The following is a 19410-nucleotide window of genomic DNA, read 5'->3' as shown; positions in this document are numbered from 1 at the left end:
CCATACTACGGAACTGGCTCCGAAATCATGCTTTAATCAGAGAAACTAACACGGCTGAATGGAAAACAGATGTTGGTAATGAGGAAACTCAGATTCATAAGAAACGACTTAACATTTGATAGTTCCTCCCTTAAGAGATGGTGCAGGCTGGGATCATGGGGGAACGTGTGGACTTTTTCTCGAGATGTTTGTTTGAGTCGGAACATGCCTGGTCAGTGAAAGCTTTCTTGATTTGCAATGTCACAACCGAGCATATGCTTGCAGAGTAAATTGGAAGCGAAAGGCGCTGGGCTGCCTCCGACCTAGGAGGTGGTACCACTGGGCTGTGCCTGGTGCCCTGGGGCAGGCCACAAGGTGCTGGAGCCTAAGTCTTGGAGCACAGCCTGACCTTGATGCCGGTGGAGCTCTGGGGCGGGGGTGCTACGATGAGAGAGGGCCAGTGCCAGGCGAGGAGCTGGCTGGAGCCATCAGGTCGGCAAGGGCTGAGTCGGGAGGACTGAAGATCCTCACCTGAGGAAGGCAGTGCCAGTCGTGTGGGCTGGTGGGTGAGCACAGGTCTCCAGGCCTGGCCTCGGGTAAAAAGCAGCGTGACAGCTGGAGACACCTGTCGCTCAGAATTGAAGCAGCACCCTCTGAGGGCCAGAGTGTGCTAAGCTGAGCTGAGAGTCAGTCTGCCCCTCGGAGCCATCTTGTCCGGCGGTGAGGACAGGCGATAAAAAATGACTCCCATCCCTTACACAGGTGCAGTGGCCAGGAAGCATCGAGAAGGTGGACTCAGCCCACGCGGGGGCAGAGGGCAGCCTTCCAAGGAGGCTGCATGTATAGGACGCCTGAGCAAGAGCAGCCAGGATGAGACAAGCAAAAACCCCAAAGAGAGAAAGCTACTCTAGGGACAGAGAGGAGGAGGTGCTCCACCTGGAGGGCGCTCCTTTTGGAAAGAAGTGACACAGTCTGTGAGGACACTCAGCTGGCGATGCCCTGCTGGCCAGCCCCGTCCTGGAGCCACCGGAGCCGGTGGTAGCGCTGCTGTCGGCCTCCCGTGGATCGGTGACTGGTCAGCTTTCAAGACCAGCTCGCCCCAGGGGATCCAGGGGAGCACAGTCAAGAACACAGGCCCTGGGGTCTGCAGATGGGGTTTGACTTTTGACTCCCCTTCCTTAGCCGTTGGGTCTCTAACCTTGGCTTCCTGGTCTGGCAAACAACGCCGGAAGACAGGTCTTTCCTGAGACTGAAATGTAATAATATAGTGTGCAAACACCTTAGCAGGCAAGAAAGATAATTCTTTTTGTTTCTTATTTGTTGTTTGTGAGGGATCAGTGCCAGGACCCTCAAGACCAGGTCACCGAGGACCTCAGAAACTCCCTTGTGTCTTCCGATGTCTCATTCCAGCCCCGCTTCTTTGACAACAGACCTTCCCAACGACTGCCCTTGACTACAAAAATATGCCCTGAAGGTGTGTGTCGGGACTGGACACATGCTCACCTCAAAATCCACCCATGCTGGGGGGACGTGGAACGAGGGGGAGCAAGCATAATAGCCCCCGTGTCACCCCATCAGCTATTAGTAAACACGGTAGCACTGAACCCCGACACTTACTCCGAGCACCTCGGGGGGTCGTCATGCTCAGCAGGCTGGCTCCGGGGTCCTCCTGAGCCGACTCCTGCGGGGGGCCCAGTTGGGGGTTCTCAGAGACCATGTCCTCGGGGCCAGCGGCCAGCAGCTGTGGGCAGACGGTCATCAGGGGTGAGGCCTGGCTTCAGTGAACTCGGTTCCTATCTCAGGGTGGGGTGGGCCCCTGGGTGAGTGGACAGGTCACCGTGTTTAAATGTGGGCGACCATGCAGGGTCCCTGTCCCGAGTCACTGTGGCCGCCCCCCAGGGAAGTGGCCCTCTGCCTACTTTCTTGGGCGCTTTCTCGGGAATTGACGGGGCGCCCTAACGTAAAATGAGCGTTTTCACTTTCCCGAGGCACGGTGCAGCGTGCGGCAGGCCTGGGAGGACAGGAGGCCGCGAAGTCCCCTCCAAGCCAGGTTCCCCCGGTTCCAAATCGTCTGGAAGCAGCACTCGAGTGTCCCTAAATCAGGGCAGAGAGCGGCCTCCGTGGCCCTCCTCGGGCTCGCAGAAGGGGCAGGTGAGCATAAGGGCACAAGGGCAGGTGAGCACACCTTTGGGGCCAGACGGAGGTTTGCCCTGCACGGAGAGGCACTGCGGGGACCCGACTTCAAGAGCGACTTTAATGCGAGTTATGGACCTCAGGGGTCCAGGCAGGAAAACAAAGCGGCCTGTTCCCGGGGAGGCTGCTGGTCTGAGACACTCAGTGAGCGGCCTGGGGCCGCCGGAGGCATCTAATTTGAAAAGAAAACTGCCCAGGCGGTTCTGCAGCGCAGCAGGGGAGGCGTCTCCGGCCGCCGGGCTGTCCAGACCGAGCCGCGAGGCCGGGGTGCCCTGCGCCCCCTCCCTGCTCGCTCCCCCGCGCGCGCCCCGAGCTCGTGCATCCGCCCCGGGCATCGCCGCCAGCCGGGCGCGCCCTGTCCCGGCTGCGGGAGCCCGCGGGCCCCAGAGGAAGGGTGCCGGAGGACGCCCCGAGTCTGCGCCCTGCCTGGGCGTCTCCATCCCAGCGCGGGGACCCGGGCGCGGCGCCAGGGCGGCCGGTCCCCAGGCCGGGGAGCCCGGCCCGGCCGGCCCGGCGGAGGGGGAGCCTCCCGGACAGGCTCTCCAGGGCCCTCCCCTCCGCGCCCCCTCCCGGGGAGCCCTCACGTGGCTGCTGGCGCAAAATGGCGCAGCCTGCCCTGCCCTCCCCGCCGGCCTCCGGGACTCTCCACGCCAGCCCCCGGCCACAGCATCCTCCCGCCGCCCGGGGAGTCATGTACCTCCAGGCGGCTGCCCGGCGCCCGAGGCTGCCCAGCCGGGGGGCCACGCCGGGCCGCCGGGAGCTCGGAGCAGGGCAGAGCGGGCTGGGCCGAGCCCCGAGCGGGTCTGGGCTGGAGCGGAGGGGCCGGGCTGCGCGGTCCTGCACCGCCACCTGCGGCCGCCGCCGATGCAGACACCCCGGCCGGCGCCCCGGCTCCCGGGCCCCCCTCCAGGCCGGGGGAGCGGGCCCCGCCGACCGGGGCCGAGGCGGGGCAGGTGGCTGAGGTGCCCTGCAGGGCCCAGGCGCCCCCTACCCGGCAGGGCGCACCCCGCGGCGGACACGCCCGCCCCGCGAGCCCCACCTGCTTCCTCCTCTTGTGCCTCGGAGCCTTGGGGGCTTTCCTCTGTCCTTCCCCGGCTGCGAGCTCCTCCGCGTTCTCCACGAACTCCTGGGGGAAGAGGCAGAGGCAGAGTCACCTTGGGACCCTGGCCCACTCCTCTCGCCATAGACGGTCCTGCGAAGCCTCTGCTTCAAAACATGTCGAATGCGACGACATCGGGGCGCCCACCGTCTCAGCCACACTATTTATCGAGCATTTACTCCGGGGCTGGGGGCTCAGAGTGTCTGGCTGCCCTCAAGGTCATGGCTAGTGAAGGTCATGGAAGTGTCTCTGACCGCACAGAGGGCTCTGGGGGTGCGGGGGCAGCTCTGAGGACCTGTTTCAGGCTTGGGGTCTCTGCTCCCCGGCCTGCTATTGGGCAGAGAAGAATGTAAGAGGCAACTCCAGGGAGGCCCAGTGAAGGGCAGGTCAGCTGCTCCTTTGGAAAAGGACGAAAAGCTCTAGCAGGGGACGCTGTTACTTTTTCTAGATGACACTTTCTAAGGTTTTTTTTCTTTTTAAGATTTATTTATTTATGCATACAAGAGCTGGGGTACAGGCCAGAGGTGTAGGGGGTGAGAGGATTCACCAGAGACGGAGTGGGGAGCAGAACAGGCAGATTGACCAAAATACACTGCTGAGGGAGCAGTGGGGAGTCAGGAGAGGTCCGCTGTGCCACGTGGGTAGCTCTCTGGCCATTGGGGATCCAACCTGCACTGCAGAGGCTGTGGACAGCTCCATAGTCTGCGTCCTACCCCTTGCGCCACCAAGGAGGCCTGAAACTTTCTAAGGTTTTGGTGAAGCCTCTAAATTGCCCAAGCTTTTGCTTTTAGAACGCAGTTGTAGGATGCACCCAGAACCCCTCCCTGGTATCCCAAATTTATTAGGTATCTCTTAATTGGGATACTTTGGTCTTTATACCCCAGCAAACTTGGAACATCGACTATGAATCTTAATGATATTAGATGTCATGGCAATGTGTGCAGCTCGCCAGGCGGGGCCCCCCCCACTGCTCACCACCGCCCTGGGCGAGGGTCATCGAGGAGTGGATGTCAGCAAGGGGAGGGAACCAGGTCCCCACCAGCGAGGGGGCCTGGCTGGGCCCAGGTGACGCGCCCCAGAGGGCAAGCCCCACCTCACTCCAGCCTCGTTCTTCATGCCCCCAGTGGGGAGAATTCTTAGCTCAGGAGTCCAGCCACTTGGACTCGTGAGAACTGCCGTCATTTTGTTCCCCTATGGTGCTTTGCTCTTTCATCCATGGAAAACTGTCCCGCAGGACTTCAGGTTCCATAGAAGGTGAAACCATGAGCACTTGGGGCTGCATTGCGCGCTGTGAGCAGAACCAGAGCACAGGGAATGTGCTGACCTCAGAGTGGGCGATTAGGGCCTCTCACTAGGGGGTTCCGGGAAGCCTGCGGGGTGGTCCTGGGCCCTGGGCTTCTTCAGGCTCTTCCCAGCCCCTACTCCCCTATTGCGAACAGCGGAAAGTCTCTACTTGTGCCTCCCTGGGCTCAAGTCCGTGAGCCCTTGAGGCAAGAGAGAAACAAGGATTGAGAGGAACCTTTCTCTTCTGTTGGAGGCCTGCAGTCTCCAGACTAGAGATGGCACCTCCCTTCCCTGGTCCAGACAGCAAGTAATGAGAATTAGCAATTGCAGGACTCCAGGAGACAGAGGATTTTATGAGTGGTTATAATCCACAGTGGTTACCTTCGTTCTGCACTTCTTTAGAAATCAGCGGGCATCCACCTACCGTGGGTGGTAGCTTAGAACAGCCGCGTGTGGGCATTCCTGAGAGGGTGGAGAAGTGTCTTAGGGTATTCTAGTGGAGGTGAAGCCCTAGTGTGCGCACAGGTCTGTACTTCTGGCATCAACCACACTGGTCACCAGCAGCCTCGCAGAGCACCCTGTGCATGCAGTAGGTGTGCCATAAATGCTCATTACAATGGGTGTGCCATAAGCGCTGCAGGGCCCGCACTGTGGCTTACCATCCTCACAAACACGGGTGATGTGAGCATGTGGACACACCAGCCTTCGCGGCAGTGATGCCACCACTTACCTCTGTAATTATTTTCACTTTCTCTTCCCTGGCATTCATTTTGCCTCTGACGGCTGCTCCCTGTCAGGCAAGGAACAAAGAAAACATCAGGCATTGTGCAATGAAATTTTTTCTTACTCTTGGCAGCTGTGAAGCTGCCCTTGATAGTTCACGAAGCGTCTGGGCTGGGCGGATGGCCTGTTTCTGAGGACGCCGTCCCTGCAGGCAGGCAGGAAGGACTCTGGGGGAGAGGGAGGGGTACACTGTCTGTGCCCGAGCCTGGCCTGGCGAGCAGCGGGTGGGGTTGAGGAAAGAGCTCAGCCTTGGCCGCTTGGACCTAGTGGGGTGCCCCTGAGGGCCTGTCTCGCAGAGTCTCCTCGGTCCTCAAACCTCCAGCTTCCCTCCCTTCCTCTTCCTCCCCTTGCTCTTGGTTTGAGATGCTAACAGAGAGGACCTCGTTGCTGCCCCTCTCCGCCCCGCCCACGGGGCCACGTCACCCCCCACGCTTCCTCTTGTTTCTATGACCTGTCCCTGCCCCCACCAGGCCCATCCCCCTCTCTCCTCCAGGACCCTGACTGGATACTCCCCTCTTTCTCTGGGATGACCCTTTCTCTCCTCTCCATTGGCTCGTTCCTCTCGGTGCACAAAGAGCTGTGAGAGCCCCTTCCTGCAAAAGTCTCTCTCTGGACTTCACTCTGCTGCTGGCCACTGCCCATCGTGTCACTGGCCCTCTCCCCGTCAGCGTTGGGTCCAGCGCGCTCTGCAGTTGCTCTGGCCTGGGTCTCCAGTGGCCCTGCGTCCCCACATCTGCAGATCGGGCCTTAGCCTCCTCCTTAGCAAAGATCAGATACGAGAACGTGACAAATCCTCCCTGCACTTAATAACGAGGGTCCAAACCTTAGCTGGGACCTGCTCGTACAAGCTGCTCCTCTGAGGCGCTCAGGGTCCACCAGCTGTCGCGGGAATTAGCTCGTTAAAGGGGATGATGAACACCTGAGACTCTGTCTCCATCCTCCTCACTGGCCACACATACGAGAGGAAGTGAAATGCTGGAAGCGGCCAAGAAAATCAAGGGTAAGGAGGTAACCTAGAGAGAACCAAGAAGGTGGAGGATGGAAATTCAATGCTGAAGGACAGAGAAGCTCTCTCATAAACAGTGTGATTACAAGCTGGAAAAAATGGAAATATTTTGTAACTCAAAAGAGATTCTCAATAAATTAAAAAAAAATATTACCTATGAGAGAAGTAGACGTAGGAAATGAAAAATGTAATGGGGTTGAGTTTTTCTCCTCATTCTTTCCTGATCATTACCTTTGAATGAGTTTCCCAGGAAATGGAGTGACATCCAAATTTATTTTCATGAACACTGATGCTAAGAAAAGACAAATGTGTGCTGCCCGACTGTGTGCAGCCTGTCTCGCTACATGCACAGAGACGTGTTAATATGTCCCTATCCGCGCCATCAAAATAAGAGCCGTGATTTACTGCAGACTCTCCAGACTTTCTCTAGATCTGTTACAGGAGCCTCACAACAGGACTCTGGCCTCAGCTGACGCGTGAGGAGACCCAGCTTCCCTCTGAGGTAGTCTCTGGCAGCTTCCCTGGTTTGCCCAGGGTTACAGTGAGCCCCTGTCGCGCTCAGCACCTGCCACAAACTGTGACTCCAGCACCCCCCTCCTGCCTCTGCACCACTCAGTCTTGCCTTTTATTCTTGCTTCTCTGATGATCCCCCCAACTAGCAGTGAAGTGTTGTGACGGTTCTGGGACCTCTCTCCCGTCTAGCAGCCAAGAGAGCAAAGCCATCTGCAGAGACGTGAAGTCAGAGCCGGCTCCTGCTCTGTGAGGCGGCTGTGTGGAATCTGCTGCCTGCGGGTAAACCAGCCTTTCAACCCCGGCTGATGGCCAAGGAGCCAGAGAGAGGAGCTCTAAGCCCTGGGCACCCAGGCTTTGCGCCTCCCCAGGGTATTCTTCAGAAATCGGGGGAGTGATTAAACCACAGCATTTGCCTTCCCGATAAGGTGAGCATTTTATTGTTCAGATAGTTACACAACTTAGTAAACTATGAAAGAAGTAACTTATGTTACACCAGTGTCAACCCATTTTGGAGAAATACATCAGAAGGCACCCACCTGGACTTAGGGACACAGCGATAAGCTCAGCGCCCCGGGGGAACCCCTGAGGTGGACTTTTCACAACCTCATCTGAACAACCAGACACTGACCCTGGGCAGAAAGACTCTCAAAAAAAGCATAAGAATGGCAGCTGGACACCAAGCAAACTCAGAGGCCTCTCTGCACAAACCCATTTGTTGAGACGTCGCCACCCATCCAGGCCTTGGCCGAGGGCCTCGGCTCCCCTGATGCTGGACGCAGCCCTCAGGCCCCCACACTGTGCCCACTGCACATGAGGGGTTCGAGCCCCAAACACCTGTGCCTGGGCAGACCAGCACCCTCAGCAACGCAGGCTTTGGTTCATAACAGCTGACTGTGTTAGAGAATGTTGGACTTATGGATGCAGTGAGGGTGACGGCCTTAGAAGACAGACTGCGTGGTGAGGGTGAGCGGGCTCCCAGCTCAGTGCAGAAAACCAAGGAAATGTTCTCAAGCAAAGTACTGACCCCTTTATCTAAACAAATGGACTATCTCCAAGGGCAGCAGAGGCTCAGAGTTATAGTCTAGAGACCCCTGTGATGATTCTGCAGGGTGTAGAGAAAAGGACCGGAGCTGTATGAACAGATTAGCGCTGTGTCCGGTGCTGCTTAACCTGTGTCCTGATCCAGAGCAGCGAAACATGGGTTTCGAGAGTGAGGATTTGGGGAAAAGTTCTCTGGACCTGGGTTCAAATTTCAGCTCTATCCGCCAGCCATGTGATCTCGGAGCAACACCTTCACCATTTGGAGATGCATGTCCTTGTAAAATCGAGGTCAGAACTCCTGCCTTGAAGAGTGATTGTTTTATAAGGGCTAACTGACAGGATGTGATAGTAAAGGCCCACCACAGCCCCTGCTCTCAGTATGGGTGTTATTATTATTAAGAAAAGGCGGGTAAAAAGTACTTCTGTTCTACTGAAAAAGAGCAGAGGGGACAGAATGGGAATCACAGGGAAGAGCTGAGATCACAGTCCATTCCTCCATTACCGGGCCTCCCTCGTGGCGCAAAGGGCTGAGACGCAACCTATGAAGCAATCTGCAGATACTGCAGCACAAGTTCGATCGCCAGTCAGGGAGCTACCCACACGGCGCAGCAGACCTCTCCTGTCTCACCCACTGCTACCCTCAGCAGTGTATTTCGTTAGTCTGCCTGTTCTGTTCCCCACTCTGTCTCTGGTGAATCCTCTCACCCCCCACACCTCTGGCCTGTACCCCAGTTCTTGTATGCATAAATAAATAAATCTTTAAAAAAAAATTCCTCCATTACCATCTTTGTTCCCACCTTCAGTCTTTTGACTCCAATGCCCCATGTCTCCTCCCTCCTTCCTCCAGTTTCCATTTATGGTGCTTCCGAGGCCTCCCTGGCTCCTCCCCCAGGAGCATCCACTCTCTGGTACACAGCTTAGCTTTCTGTCTCACTCAGCTGGAGTCAGAGACCCTGGGCAGGTGCTGTAAGCCCCCCTTTGAGTTCATTATCTAACTACAAATCATTCCAGCCTTAGCATCCTTTAGCATTAAGTTAGTGACATAAAGCTTTATAAAATCATTTAATCAGTTGCTTATAATGTAACCACCCTCAAAGGAGTTGCATAAATGCCATTTTTGCACCATGCCAGGTGACAGGTACCCAGTGCACTTCCATGATGAAGTGAGTGCTTCATGCCCCTCCCTGAAAGTGGTTCCCTCTGTCGTCTGAGCACTTTAGACCCTTTTATAAATCTCTCAAAGTACTTAGCTCATTGTACTGTTATTATCTACACATAGGCTATTTCAGGTAAACTCCAAACTGAGCAGGTCTAATTCACCTCTGCACACTGTAAACTCCAGCCCATGGCCGGGTGCATTGCTGATGCTCTGTAACTGCTGAATGCACGAGTCTTTGAGTGGCGTCTAGGAGACAGATAGATAGAGACAGTTCGCTCAGGTGTTGGATTTACTTTCAGAAAATTTTTCTATGAAAATGCAATAACATCCGTGTACTGCCATTAGAATTTATTGGCTCTTTCATAGTACCTTTTTGCAATGAAGGGAGACAAACAGTCTAAATCACAGCCAGGTTTTCTTGAGGTCTTTTGGAAAGAGCAGCAGCCTTCAGCTTTTTGTCTGTGCGGGCTCTTTTCTCTAATTCCAAGAAAATGAAAGCTTGCCCTAACCAGAACTTCTCTTGAATTAATTTGAACTAAAAGGCCTGAAAATGCAACATGCAGCCCTGATTTCCGGAAGAAAGGAATGCAACAGGAGGGCGTGGAAATCCCAGGAAGGAAGCGGAGGGTGCGGCCCCGGGGAATTCCACCCCTGGCTATGGAGAGACTGATTTACATTTCCTGCAAAGCAGACGGGCAGCAGGTCCAATCAAAGCAGCCCCGGCACTGCTCATAATCTCCACTCCAGAAAGCAAACTGTAAATACTAACGCGAAACTCTGCATTTGCAATTCATTAATCCGCTCAGGGCACCCAGGGAGAGGTTGAGCTCAAAGGCTAACGGAAAGCAGGACACCCTCCCTGCAGCTGTGAGAGCTGATTTACCTCAGGGAACTTGACAAAGGCACTTTGCAGGCTCTGCTGTCTGGGATGATGGGAAGGTGGAGCGATCGATCGGTCTCACTGTTGAATCTTCTCAGAGTCCAAAAGGAAAGGCTGTGTGTTGGGTAGTCCCCTGGGCTGCTCCCCGGGAAGCAGCAGCCACAGCCATCTTACTGAGCAAAAACACCAGCTTAGCAACCCGTTCCTAAGGAAGGTCACTCGGTGGATTTTTTTTCTTTTAAAGTGACAGGTGATGTCTCCTAGTGGGGTACAAGGGAGCAGGAGAGCCCAAGAGCACAGCCAGCCAGGGAGGGACTGAGGGAAACCCACCCCTGGGAGCTGAACGGAAACAAAGACAAGCTTGAAGAGCCTGCCTTCCTCATTGCCAGGGATCAGGGCATTGCTGGGAAGGTGCTCAGAGGGGGCGATTTAGAATCTTGGTAGGTTGCACCTACTGGGCTGGGGCATGAACTTGTCCAAAGTAAATGCTCCATGGCGGTGCTTCCAGGCACCAGCAAAAGTTCCTCTGGAGTGTTTCCTGTTCAGCCTGGAAGACCGAATCTACAGAATTAAATCTCTGCTTAATCCCTGAATTCCACTAAAATTACTGAAGGAGGTGAGACATGTTATGGTTCCAAAAAGCAAGGAAGTGGGAGAAGAGGCAAAGTAGGTGGAGAAGTAACAGAATAGACCAAAGAAAGCCACACTCCAAACGTATCGTGTGTGTGGTGTGTGTGTGTGTGTGTGTGTGTGTGCTGTGCGTGTCTCTGTGCATCTGTATCTGTGTGTCCCGGTGTCTGTGTGTATGTCTGTGTATGTGGGGGCAGGAAGGCACCAGAATGAAGAAATGGACAGGATTTGACTTAGTGGTGTAATGGGCTTCATTGTGTCCCTCCAAACAAATAAAATAGTGTCCTGGAGTCCCATCCCTCAGTACCTCAGAATGTGACTTTATTTGGAGGTAGGGTCTTAATAAAGATAATCAAGTTAAAATGACATGATTTGAGTGCACCGTGATCTAAAGCTGATGGGGAGAAGAGAAACTTGGGTCCAGAGACTGACACGCACAGTGGAAGATGATGTGAAGACACAGGGGGAACTTCATTTACCATGAAAGTGGATACCGAAGGCATGACCTGGAATCTATCCTTCCTCACAGCCCTCAAAGTCAGACAGTCCTCCAAAACCTGATTTCTTTTTTTTTTTAAAGATTTATTTATGCATACAAGAACTGGGGTACAGGCCAGAGGTGCGGGGGCGGGGGATGAGAGGATTCACCAGAAACAGAGTGGGGAGCAGAACAGGGAGAATGACCAAAAACACTGCTGAGGGGAGCAGTGGGTGAGACAGGAGAGGTCTGCTGTGCCATGTGGGTATCTCCCTGGCTGACTGGGGATTGAACTCGTGCTGCAGAGGCTGCAGATTGCTTCATAGTGCTGTGCTTAACCCTTTGAGCTGCCAGGGAGGCCCAATACCTGATTTCTTACCTCTCATCTCCAAAGCTGTGAGACCACACATTCCTGTTGTTTTAAGCCACCCGATGGCTGGCGCTTTGTTATAGCAGCACCAGGAGAAAAATATGATCGGAGACCAGGGACAAGGGGCTGAGAATACAAGATCTGAAAGTCTCTGAATGGAGGGGTCAGACCCTTGGACCCTCACTTACTCCAGGCAGCCTGAAGTACAATGCCCACTCCACATCCTTCTTCTGCCCAGAGGAGATGGAGGATTTCTTCTCTAGGGAAACGGAGGCAGAGACATTCTGGTCTCAATTCCCAGGTACAGCAGAACGTGTGGGTGGTCTCAGGGCTGAAAACGCCTATGAAATGGAGCGTGGGTGGGCTGCTCCCCATGGCCTTCTCTGGGGACCGAGGCGCCAACACACAGCTTGGCTTCCCTTCTCCCTCCTCCGGCACTGAGTTGGGAAAAAGTAAGAAATTATTTTCTGGAGAAACAGGATAGTCATAAAGAACAGATCCCAGATGTTGGCAATTTTGGGTCTTTCAATGAAAAAATTAACTTTCATATTCATGCAGAAATGTTTTAGAGAGAAAAAAAAGGATCTTAGGTCAAGAAATAAAACACTTGTACCACAGGGAGAATCAGAAAAATGAAAAGGAGAGTTTATGAAAGAAGAAGAACCCTCCGAAGTGAAGGAGCGAGTCTTTAGGTCGAGGGACTGTTTATTATCTCCTGCTGGTGAATTCACAACCATGACTTACATCATGATGATAAACTTTGTGGAAGATGATCACACAATCCAAAATTACACAAAAGAGCAAAAGGCAACGCAGAGTCTTCAGACAACCAAGAACTTCTGATAACACAAGGCTCAGATGGCGAAGAGAAAAAGAGGTGATGACCATAAAAGCACACGAGAGGAAGAGCTGAAAATATGAAAAAAGAGTAAGAGACTATCAAAGATCACAGAAATGTGAAAAAGAACCAGCTAGAACTTGAAGAAATGAGTAACAAGTCATCATAGTTTTGTTTTGAAACAGAAGTTGGATTAAAGAGGAGAGAATTGGAAAGAGAATTAATGATGTAAAAGCGAAAATTAAAATACTAAAATGTGGCACAGAGAGACGGAATATAGAAAAGAGTGGATGAAAGATGTGGCAGAGAGACTGGAGAGGCCCAGCGTGTCTGGTGGAGCTCCAGGTGAGAGCAGGAAGGAAGGGGCTGAGCACTGGTTTTCAAATTGAGGGATCCACGTCGACTTTCCTTCTGGGTTTCAGTTCAGGGTTTCACCTAAAAACTGAGGTTGTTAAGAGGCTTGCTAAGTTAATATTTATGAAGTCCTAGCACACAGTACATGCTATTTGTTTTAGTAAATGAAAAAGTTAAGGGGGATGGTAACTAAAACAGATATTTATTTTTCATCCTTCTGGCTGGAAAGTCTAAAGTTGAGGTGCCAGTCAATTCAGTTTCTGGTGAGCGCTCTCTTCCTGGCTTACAGATGGCCACCTTCCTGCTATGTCCCCAGGTGACCTTTCCTTGATATTTGTGGCTAGAGAGAGACATAGCTCTCTCGTCTTTTTTTAAACATTTTTTTTAAAAGATTTATTTATGCAAGCACTGGGTACAGTCAGAAGTGCGGGAGGGTGAGAGAATTCACCAGAGCCAGAGCGGGGAGCAGAACAGGCAGAAGGACCGAAGTACACTGCTGAAGGGAGCAGCGGGTGGCAGGAGAGGTCTGTGCGCCATGTGGGACCCTTGCCCAGTGGCTGGGGATCAAACCGGTGCTGCAGAGGCTGTGGGCAGCTTTGCAACTCAGCGTTCAACCGCTGCGCCACCGGGGAGGCCCGCTTTCTTGTCTTTTGATAAGGTCACAATCCTATCAAATTAAGGCCCGATTCTTATGACCTCATTTAACCTTAATGACTTCCTAAAATCCTTATCTCCAAATATGGTCACGTTGAAGGTTAGGGCGTCAACATACGAGTTTTGGGAAACACCGTTCAGCCCATAGCAGATGCTTATTGTAAAGGACCATCTACTCAAGATGGTCAGCTGTCATTCATTTGTGCATCACTGCTGTGTTAATTAGCCTTCTGATTATGACCTTCCTTATCTTTGGAAACTTAACCAAACTAAACCAGTTCACATGAATTATACATCTCATTATGTCCTGGAATCAATAAAAAAGATCATTCAAAAATATTATTTCTTGAAAAAAATTTTAGGAGAGCAAAATGAATCTTTCAGATTTGTTTTAAATCAAAATGCAAAAATCTTTTCCTGTTAGGTTAAGTGTTGCTAGCTGGCTAAAGAGTTTTTAATCAAGAATGAATGTGAAATCATACATCATAAATTTTTAATGCATTTTTTGAGATAATCAAATATGACTTTTCTTCTTTCATTTCTTAATGTGATGAATTACATTAACTGAGTGTTTTAATGTTAAACTTTTCTTACATTCCTGGAGTATACTTGCACTAAACTTGGTGAAGACATTTTAGAAATTAATTGTTGGATTTAGTTATTAATGTTTAGATTTTTTGATTTTATGTTCATTAATGGTTGATTGTTTTACACTGCTTGCATTGATTTAAGAATAAATGATATTATAATAAAAACCAGACTAATATTTCTCTTTCTTACACTCACACACACGCACAAACACACACATTATTCTGAGAACTTGTCTATAAAACTGTTTGGGTTTGGTGAAATTTTATTGTGGTAAAAATGGTTATTTTGAGTTAGACAAATTTCTAATGTCACTAATTCAGTGACATTAATTAAATTCACCACTATAAATTCCAATACTTTTCCATCACCCCTATAGAAACTCTTTACCCATTAAATAATAATTCCCCATTTCTCCCTCCTCCCAAACCCTCATGACCTCTAGCCTATTTCCTATCTCTATAAATTTGCCTATTTTAGACATTTTATGTAAGTGACTCATATATCATGTTTGTCCTTTTTATATTGGACTAATTCATTTAGCATAATGTTTTCAAGATTCATCCATATTGTCATGTGTTTCAATACAGTATCCATTTTGAAGGCTGAATAATATTCCATTGTATGGACATACCACATTTTGTTGATCCATTCATCATGTGATGAGTGCTCAGCTGGTTTCCAGCTTTTGGCTAGTGTGAAAAATGCTGCAGTGATCAGTCACATACAAGTATTTGTTTGAGACCCTCTTTCAATTCTTTTGGGTTTATACCTAGAAATGATTGTTTGGTCATATGGTAACTTTATGGTTTACCTTTTGAGGAAATGCCAAGCTATTTTCCACCATTTTATATTTCACCAGTCACAGACAAAATTTTACAAGAATTCTAACTTCTGGAATTTTTGCTGGTGCTTGCTACTTTCCATTTTTTGATGATAACCGTCCCTGTAGGTGTCAGTGGTATTTCACTATGGTTTTAACTTGCATTTCCTTAGACTGGTGATGTGAATCACATAATTCATGAGCTTATTGACTAGTTGTATGTCTTCTTTGAAAACTGGGGTGTGTGTGTGTGTATGTGTGTGTGTGTGATGTAGCTGGATTTTTGACCACTGATTCAATATCTCTGATGCTTATGAACCTATTCAGGTTTTTACATTTCTTCTTCTTTCAGACTTAATATACCACATATTTTAAAGATATGGTCAACTGTCATCAGAGGTAGATAAGATAAGAAGCCTATCACCTCCCAGGGTTCAAATTTTCTCTTGGTAGAGTAGAAATCATGTTATTCAAATTCCTGACTCACAGAATGACTGTGCATTACCAAATAATCTCTTTAAACCACTGCATTTTTGGAGTCATTTGTTACACAGCGACATTAATGACAGCCATGACATCTTTAAATAATTGAGTGACGGAATATAGTTATTACTTTTTTACATAGAACTCTGAGGCACATCATTTTTATATGTGTAACTAAAAACAGATAAGCAAACATACCCAAAGCCTTGAAGGGTAATGCCGCTAAGCATGATGTGTTTAAAGCCTATTTGGAGACCAGGGCCCTGGACTAAGGAGGGGAACATTCCTGAAATTGGACTACTCTCTATCTTTTCTTGGGAGGAGAGCTGCAAAGACATTACTTAGGTCAATAAATGACTAAAGTATGCTTTTTGCACCTGCAATGTGGAATACAATTTCAACTTTAGATGAATGTGTCATTCCTACTTGGTTCTTGGAGTCTGGTAGTATTTTTGTTGTGGCTTATTCATTCTCCATGAATGAAAAATGTATCACAAGGGAAAAAAAATCACTAAAATAAAATTCAACTTTGAAGTTGAAGAATCACCTTTGAATCTTAAATTATTTAAAACTACATTCTTCAACAGTTGATTAACGTCTTCTAATTTACTGAAATATATATCTCCTCCTGAGATATAACTCAAACTATAGCAAATCTGAGCCTCTTATTTCTATAGTAAATGGAGAGAAACACTTACTGACTTGGATCTATTGGTTGTGTAACCTATTTTTATTTTTCAGATATTAAAGCATTTAATTTTCTTCCTGCAAGGCTGTGATTTTCAGCCTGTTTTGAATTGCAGCACTTTCTCCTCATTTGCTCATTTCACAGAATTCTTACTTCCTAAGAGAGCTGTCTGAGCTAGTGAGAATAAAATGCTTTGAGATTCATTTTATTTAGAGACACATGTCATAACTTGAAATAACTGGTGATGCTTTTACATATCAGAGAAAACTGCTCCTTTAGTGTGAATGGTGAATTCTCATATTTTTCATGCTGGAAAGGTCTCTTACAATTTTTACATTCCACTCTTTCCAGTTCTTTCCCTTAAGTGCCTCACATGGGTCTGACTTGCTTCATCACCCAAGGGTGCAAATACCTTCACAATGTCATTCTTTTCTAATTCTTGCTTGCTGCTGTGCTTGCTTATTAGCAGGACATCCAGTGTCTCACCATCAGAACATCATTATCACTCAGAGTTGCTGATAAATCTTGAGGGACTTGCTCCCCTCGAGGGCTAGTCGAGTGCCTGAATGCCAGTGGAGGGAGAATGGGACTGGGGCGGGGGGAGGTCCTAGCACTTTTGCCATCACCTCCATCCGTGTGTCTCCAAGCAGATTCCTCACATTAGAGATGCCAGTGCCACACTCTTCAGTTTATATCAGTGCTTCTCAGCTAGTGCTGATATTGCCCTCCCAGGAGACATTTGGAAAAGTCTGAGGACATTCTTGGTTGTTACAACCCGGGGAACATGGTACTGGTGTCTAATGGGTAGAAGCCAGGGTTGCTGCTAAACAGCTCACACTGTCCAAGACAGCCGCCTCCCCACCACCCCAACCCCAGGAAAAATTATCTGACCTCAAATATCAATAGTTGTGCTAAGGTTAAGAAACTTTGGTCTCTCCAAATGGTTTCCACCAACAGAACTGCCGCCAGGTCTGGAGGTGTTTTAGACTGAAACACAAGCTCAGCCCAACCAGCAACTGCATTTCCTAGCTCCCAGCCCCATCGTTTGAGTTCTGATGGAGCCACAGTCCACAGAACCCCCCTGACACTGCATTCCCTTCACCACGCCAATCATCCTTCTGGCTGATCAACTCAACTAGACCCGTCCAAGTTTATCAGAGAGGTTTACATGCTGTTGAAATTCAGCAGCAAAGGGGCCAGAGTCTAAATCTTTTTTGTCCGCAAGAGGTTCCCTGGCCACTTTGCAGATTTATTCAAAGACTACAAGGAGCATTTGGAAAAGGCAGCGTGAGTCATGTCGCTGAAAATCCTGTTCCAGTCCCATTTCCTAGCAGGTCTTCCTTTGTCTTACGTTTGCAAAATCAAGAGTGGCTCAAACGACCCTTCACTGAAGCAAATTCTTATCCAAGGAGATTTGCTGGACTCGCAAGATGGAGAAGTAACTGACAATGTCTTTTGATAAAAAAATGATTATGTTCTGCCTCACTAGGCGTTCTTATCCAGCTGTCATTTTCTCATGTCTTGTGATATTGCAAATTGCACTGCATTTCCTTCAAATGCACCAAATGTTATAGATTCTTGGGAAGTAAGAATTCTAGTGATTTGCTGGATTCAATTTAGGGATGCTCACTCTACCGATTCCGGGTCAAGAGTTTTCATGTCTTTGCTGTCCGCAGTCACAGCTTGCTGTAGAGGCGACTGTGTTTTGTGCCCTGAAGCAGAATCCTTGGGCATCTTGGGTTCCTACATTGGTCCAGATGATCTATCCGTATAGAGAGTACCCGGGGACATCTGCTTGCTTACTGTTATCTGCCAAATTGGGAAACTGTTTCTAACATTCTTAATGGACCAGGGTATAAATAGAACTTTCTTGGACTTGCCTCTGATTTCAATCACTCTTGATGTTTTTGGAAGCACAGGGCAGATTCCAAAGAACTGTCTAGCAAATAGATTTCTGGAGTAAAAGTAAGTCAAGTCTACAAATTGGTAGCTGCTGTATTATCACTATTGAGAGATGGGATTTGGAGCGGAGGGCAAAGGGACACTTGCTACCATTCTGCTCTCTTGGGCATGGACTCTCAGGGACTTTGACTCACTTGAGCAACTTCTTCAGGTTTTCAGGTCATGTTTTAATTCATGTCTCCACTAATACTGGAGAAGGATCCATCCCATAACCAAGGCTTCCTTCTTTCTTCATCCTCTCTGTGCTGAACTCTAGCAAAGCAGTGGGGACGTATCATTTTGTCTTTCCCACCAAGTTCTCAGCACTCTGGGAAATCCTTGGAACAGGGTAGATTCTTTTTTTTTTTTTAAATAATAAATTTTATTTTTATATTCCCCATACAATTGCAGCCCCCCCATTCTGACCCCAACCCCTCCCCTCCCGCCCCCGCCCCCCAAAAAGTGTCTCTGGTTCATAGCTTTTTGTTGATTTTGATTTTCACTTTCTTATAGTTATTCATTTTCCTGGTCCCTTATTTAAGTTTTCTAGATTCCTGCTATGAGTGAGACCATCCGGTATTTTTCTTTTTCTTTCTGGCTTACTTCGCTGAGCATGATCCCTTCCAGCGCCATCCATGTTGCTGCAAATGGCATGTGCTTATCTTTTTTGAATGCTGAGTAATATTCCATGGTGTATATGTACCACATCTTCTTGATCCAGTCATCTATTTTTGGGCATTTGGGTTGTTTCCAAAGCTTAGCTATTGTAAACAGTGCTGCTATAAACATAGGGGTGCAGGTGTTCTTTGGAATTGATGTTTCTGTGTTCTTTGGGTAAATACCTAGGAGTGGAATTGCTGGATCCTGTGGAAGCTCTATGTTTAGTAGGCCCAGAAATCTCCACACAGCTCTCCATAGTGGTTGGACCAGTTTGCACTCCCACCAACAGTGCAGGAGAGGAACAGGGTAGATTCTCAGTAAATGTGTAGTAAATGCCTGAAGGAATAAATGAAGGCAGGAAGGAAGGTTTCCAGGGCCATTATTTGAAGATGAAAATGTATGACTGAGAGTCTGAAAAACACCATCCCTTGAATTAACTGCTGACTTATGGAGCCAGAATGGCCACTTCTGTGAAATTAGGGAGGCTGTCATTAATGGTGGGGTCCCTGGGGCACGGGATTCGGATACTAGCTTTTTGTGAGCTGCAGAGCCCACACATCTTAGACTTGTCATTTGCTAATTGGAAAACAAGACAAGCAGCCTTTGTGTTTACTTGGTGCCACTGTCAAATGAAAACCTATCTGTCCATCAACCCATCCCTCCATCTGACGTTTATTTAGTCAGATGTTTATTTAGTCAGATGCTTGCTGTGTGGTGGTAATGGTGAAAGGAGTTAGAGATTCAAAATGACGAAGAAAAAAAATCCGCAGCTTCTAGCTGCTGACCATGCAGTGGTACCAAAAACTTCATGCAGTCAGGTTTGTGGTAGCTCCCAGAAAGGCTGGCTGGATCTTGAGTGTTGTCGTGGTTACTCTGTGGATTATTAATTGCAGTGTAGATGGGAGAGTAGCTTTTCCACCTGCTAGGCAGTGGGAAGAGGTGAACGGAATGAATCAAGAGACCTTG

General features: G+C 49.2%; 1 protein-coding gene across 8 annotated transcripts in view; it reads right to left on the bottom strand.

Moving 5' to 3' along the window:
- CC2D2A (coiled-coil and C2 domain containing 2A) overlaps positions 1-19410 on the bottom strand; it is a 125237-nt gene that overhangs the window by 57902 nt on the left and 47925 nt on the right. For 2 of the 8 annotated variants that reach the window (XM_037530247.2, XM_037530254.2), the window contains exons 1-5: positions 9941-10145; positions 9219-9303; positions 5286-5345; positions 3212-3298; positions 1597-1720 (exon numbers count right to left, since the gene is read on the bottom strand). In XM_037530247.2, the coding sequence (XP_037386144.1) occupies positions 1597-1720; positions 3212-3298; positions 5286-5345; positions 9219-9257 (310 nt within the window). In that variant the 5' untranslated portion in view covers positions 9258-9303; positions 9941-10145. Of the gene's footprint in view, positions 1-1596; positions 1721-1898; positions 2425-2869; positions 2890-3211; positions 3299-5285; positions 5346-6161; positions 6489-9218; positions 9304-9940; positions 10146-19410 lie in introns of those variants that run through there. The other 6 variants (XM_037530250.2, XM_037530251.2, XM_037530252.2 and 3 more) reach the window with 6 other exon arrangements.

The sequence above is a fragment of the Talpa occidentalis genome, unplaced genomic scaffold, assembly GCF_014898055.3.
Source record: "Talpa occidentalis isolate TD23 unplaced genomic scaffold, MPIMG_talOcc4v2.1 talOcc4.6, whole genome shotgun sequence".
NCBI lineage: Eukaryota > Metazoa > Chordata > Mammalia > Eulipotyphla > Talpidae > Talpa > Talpa occidentalis.
Note: the sequence above shows the minus strand (reverse complement) of the source record. Positions and strands in the feature narration are given on the sequence as shown.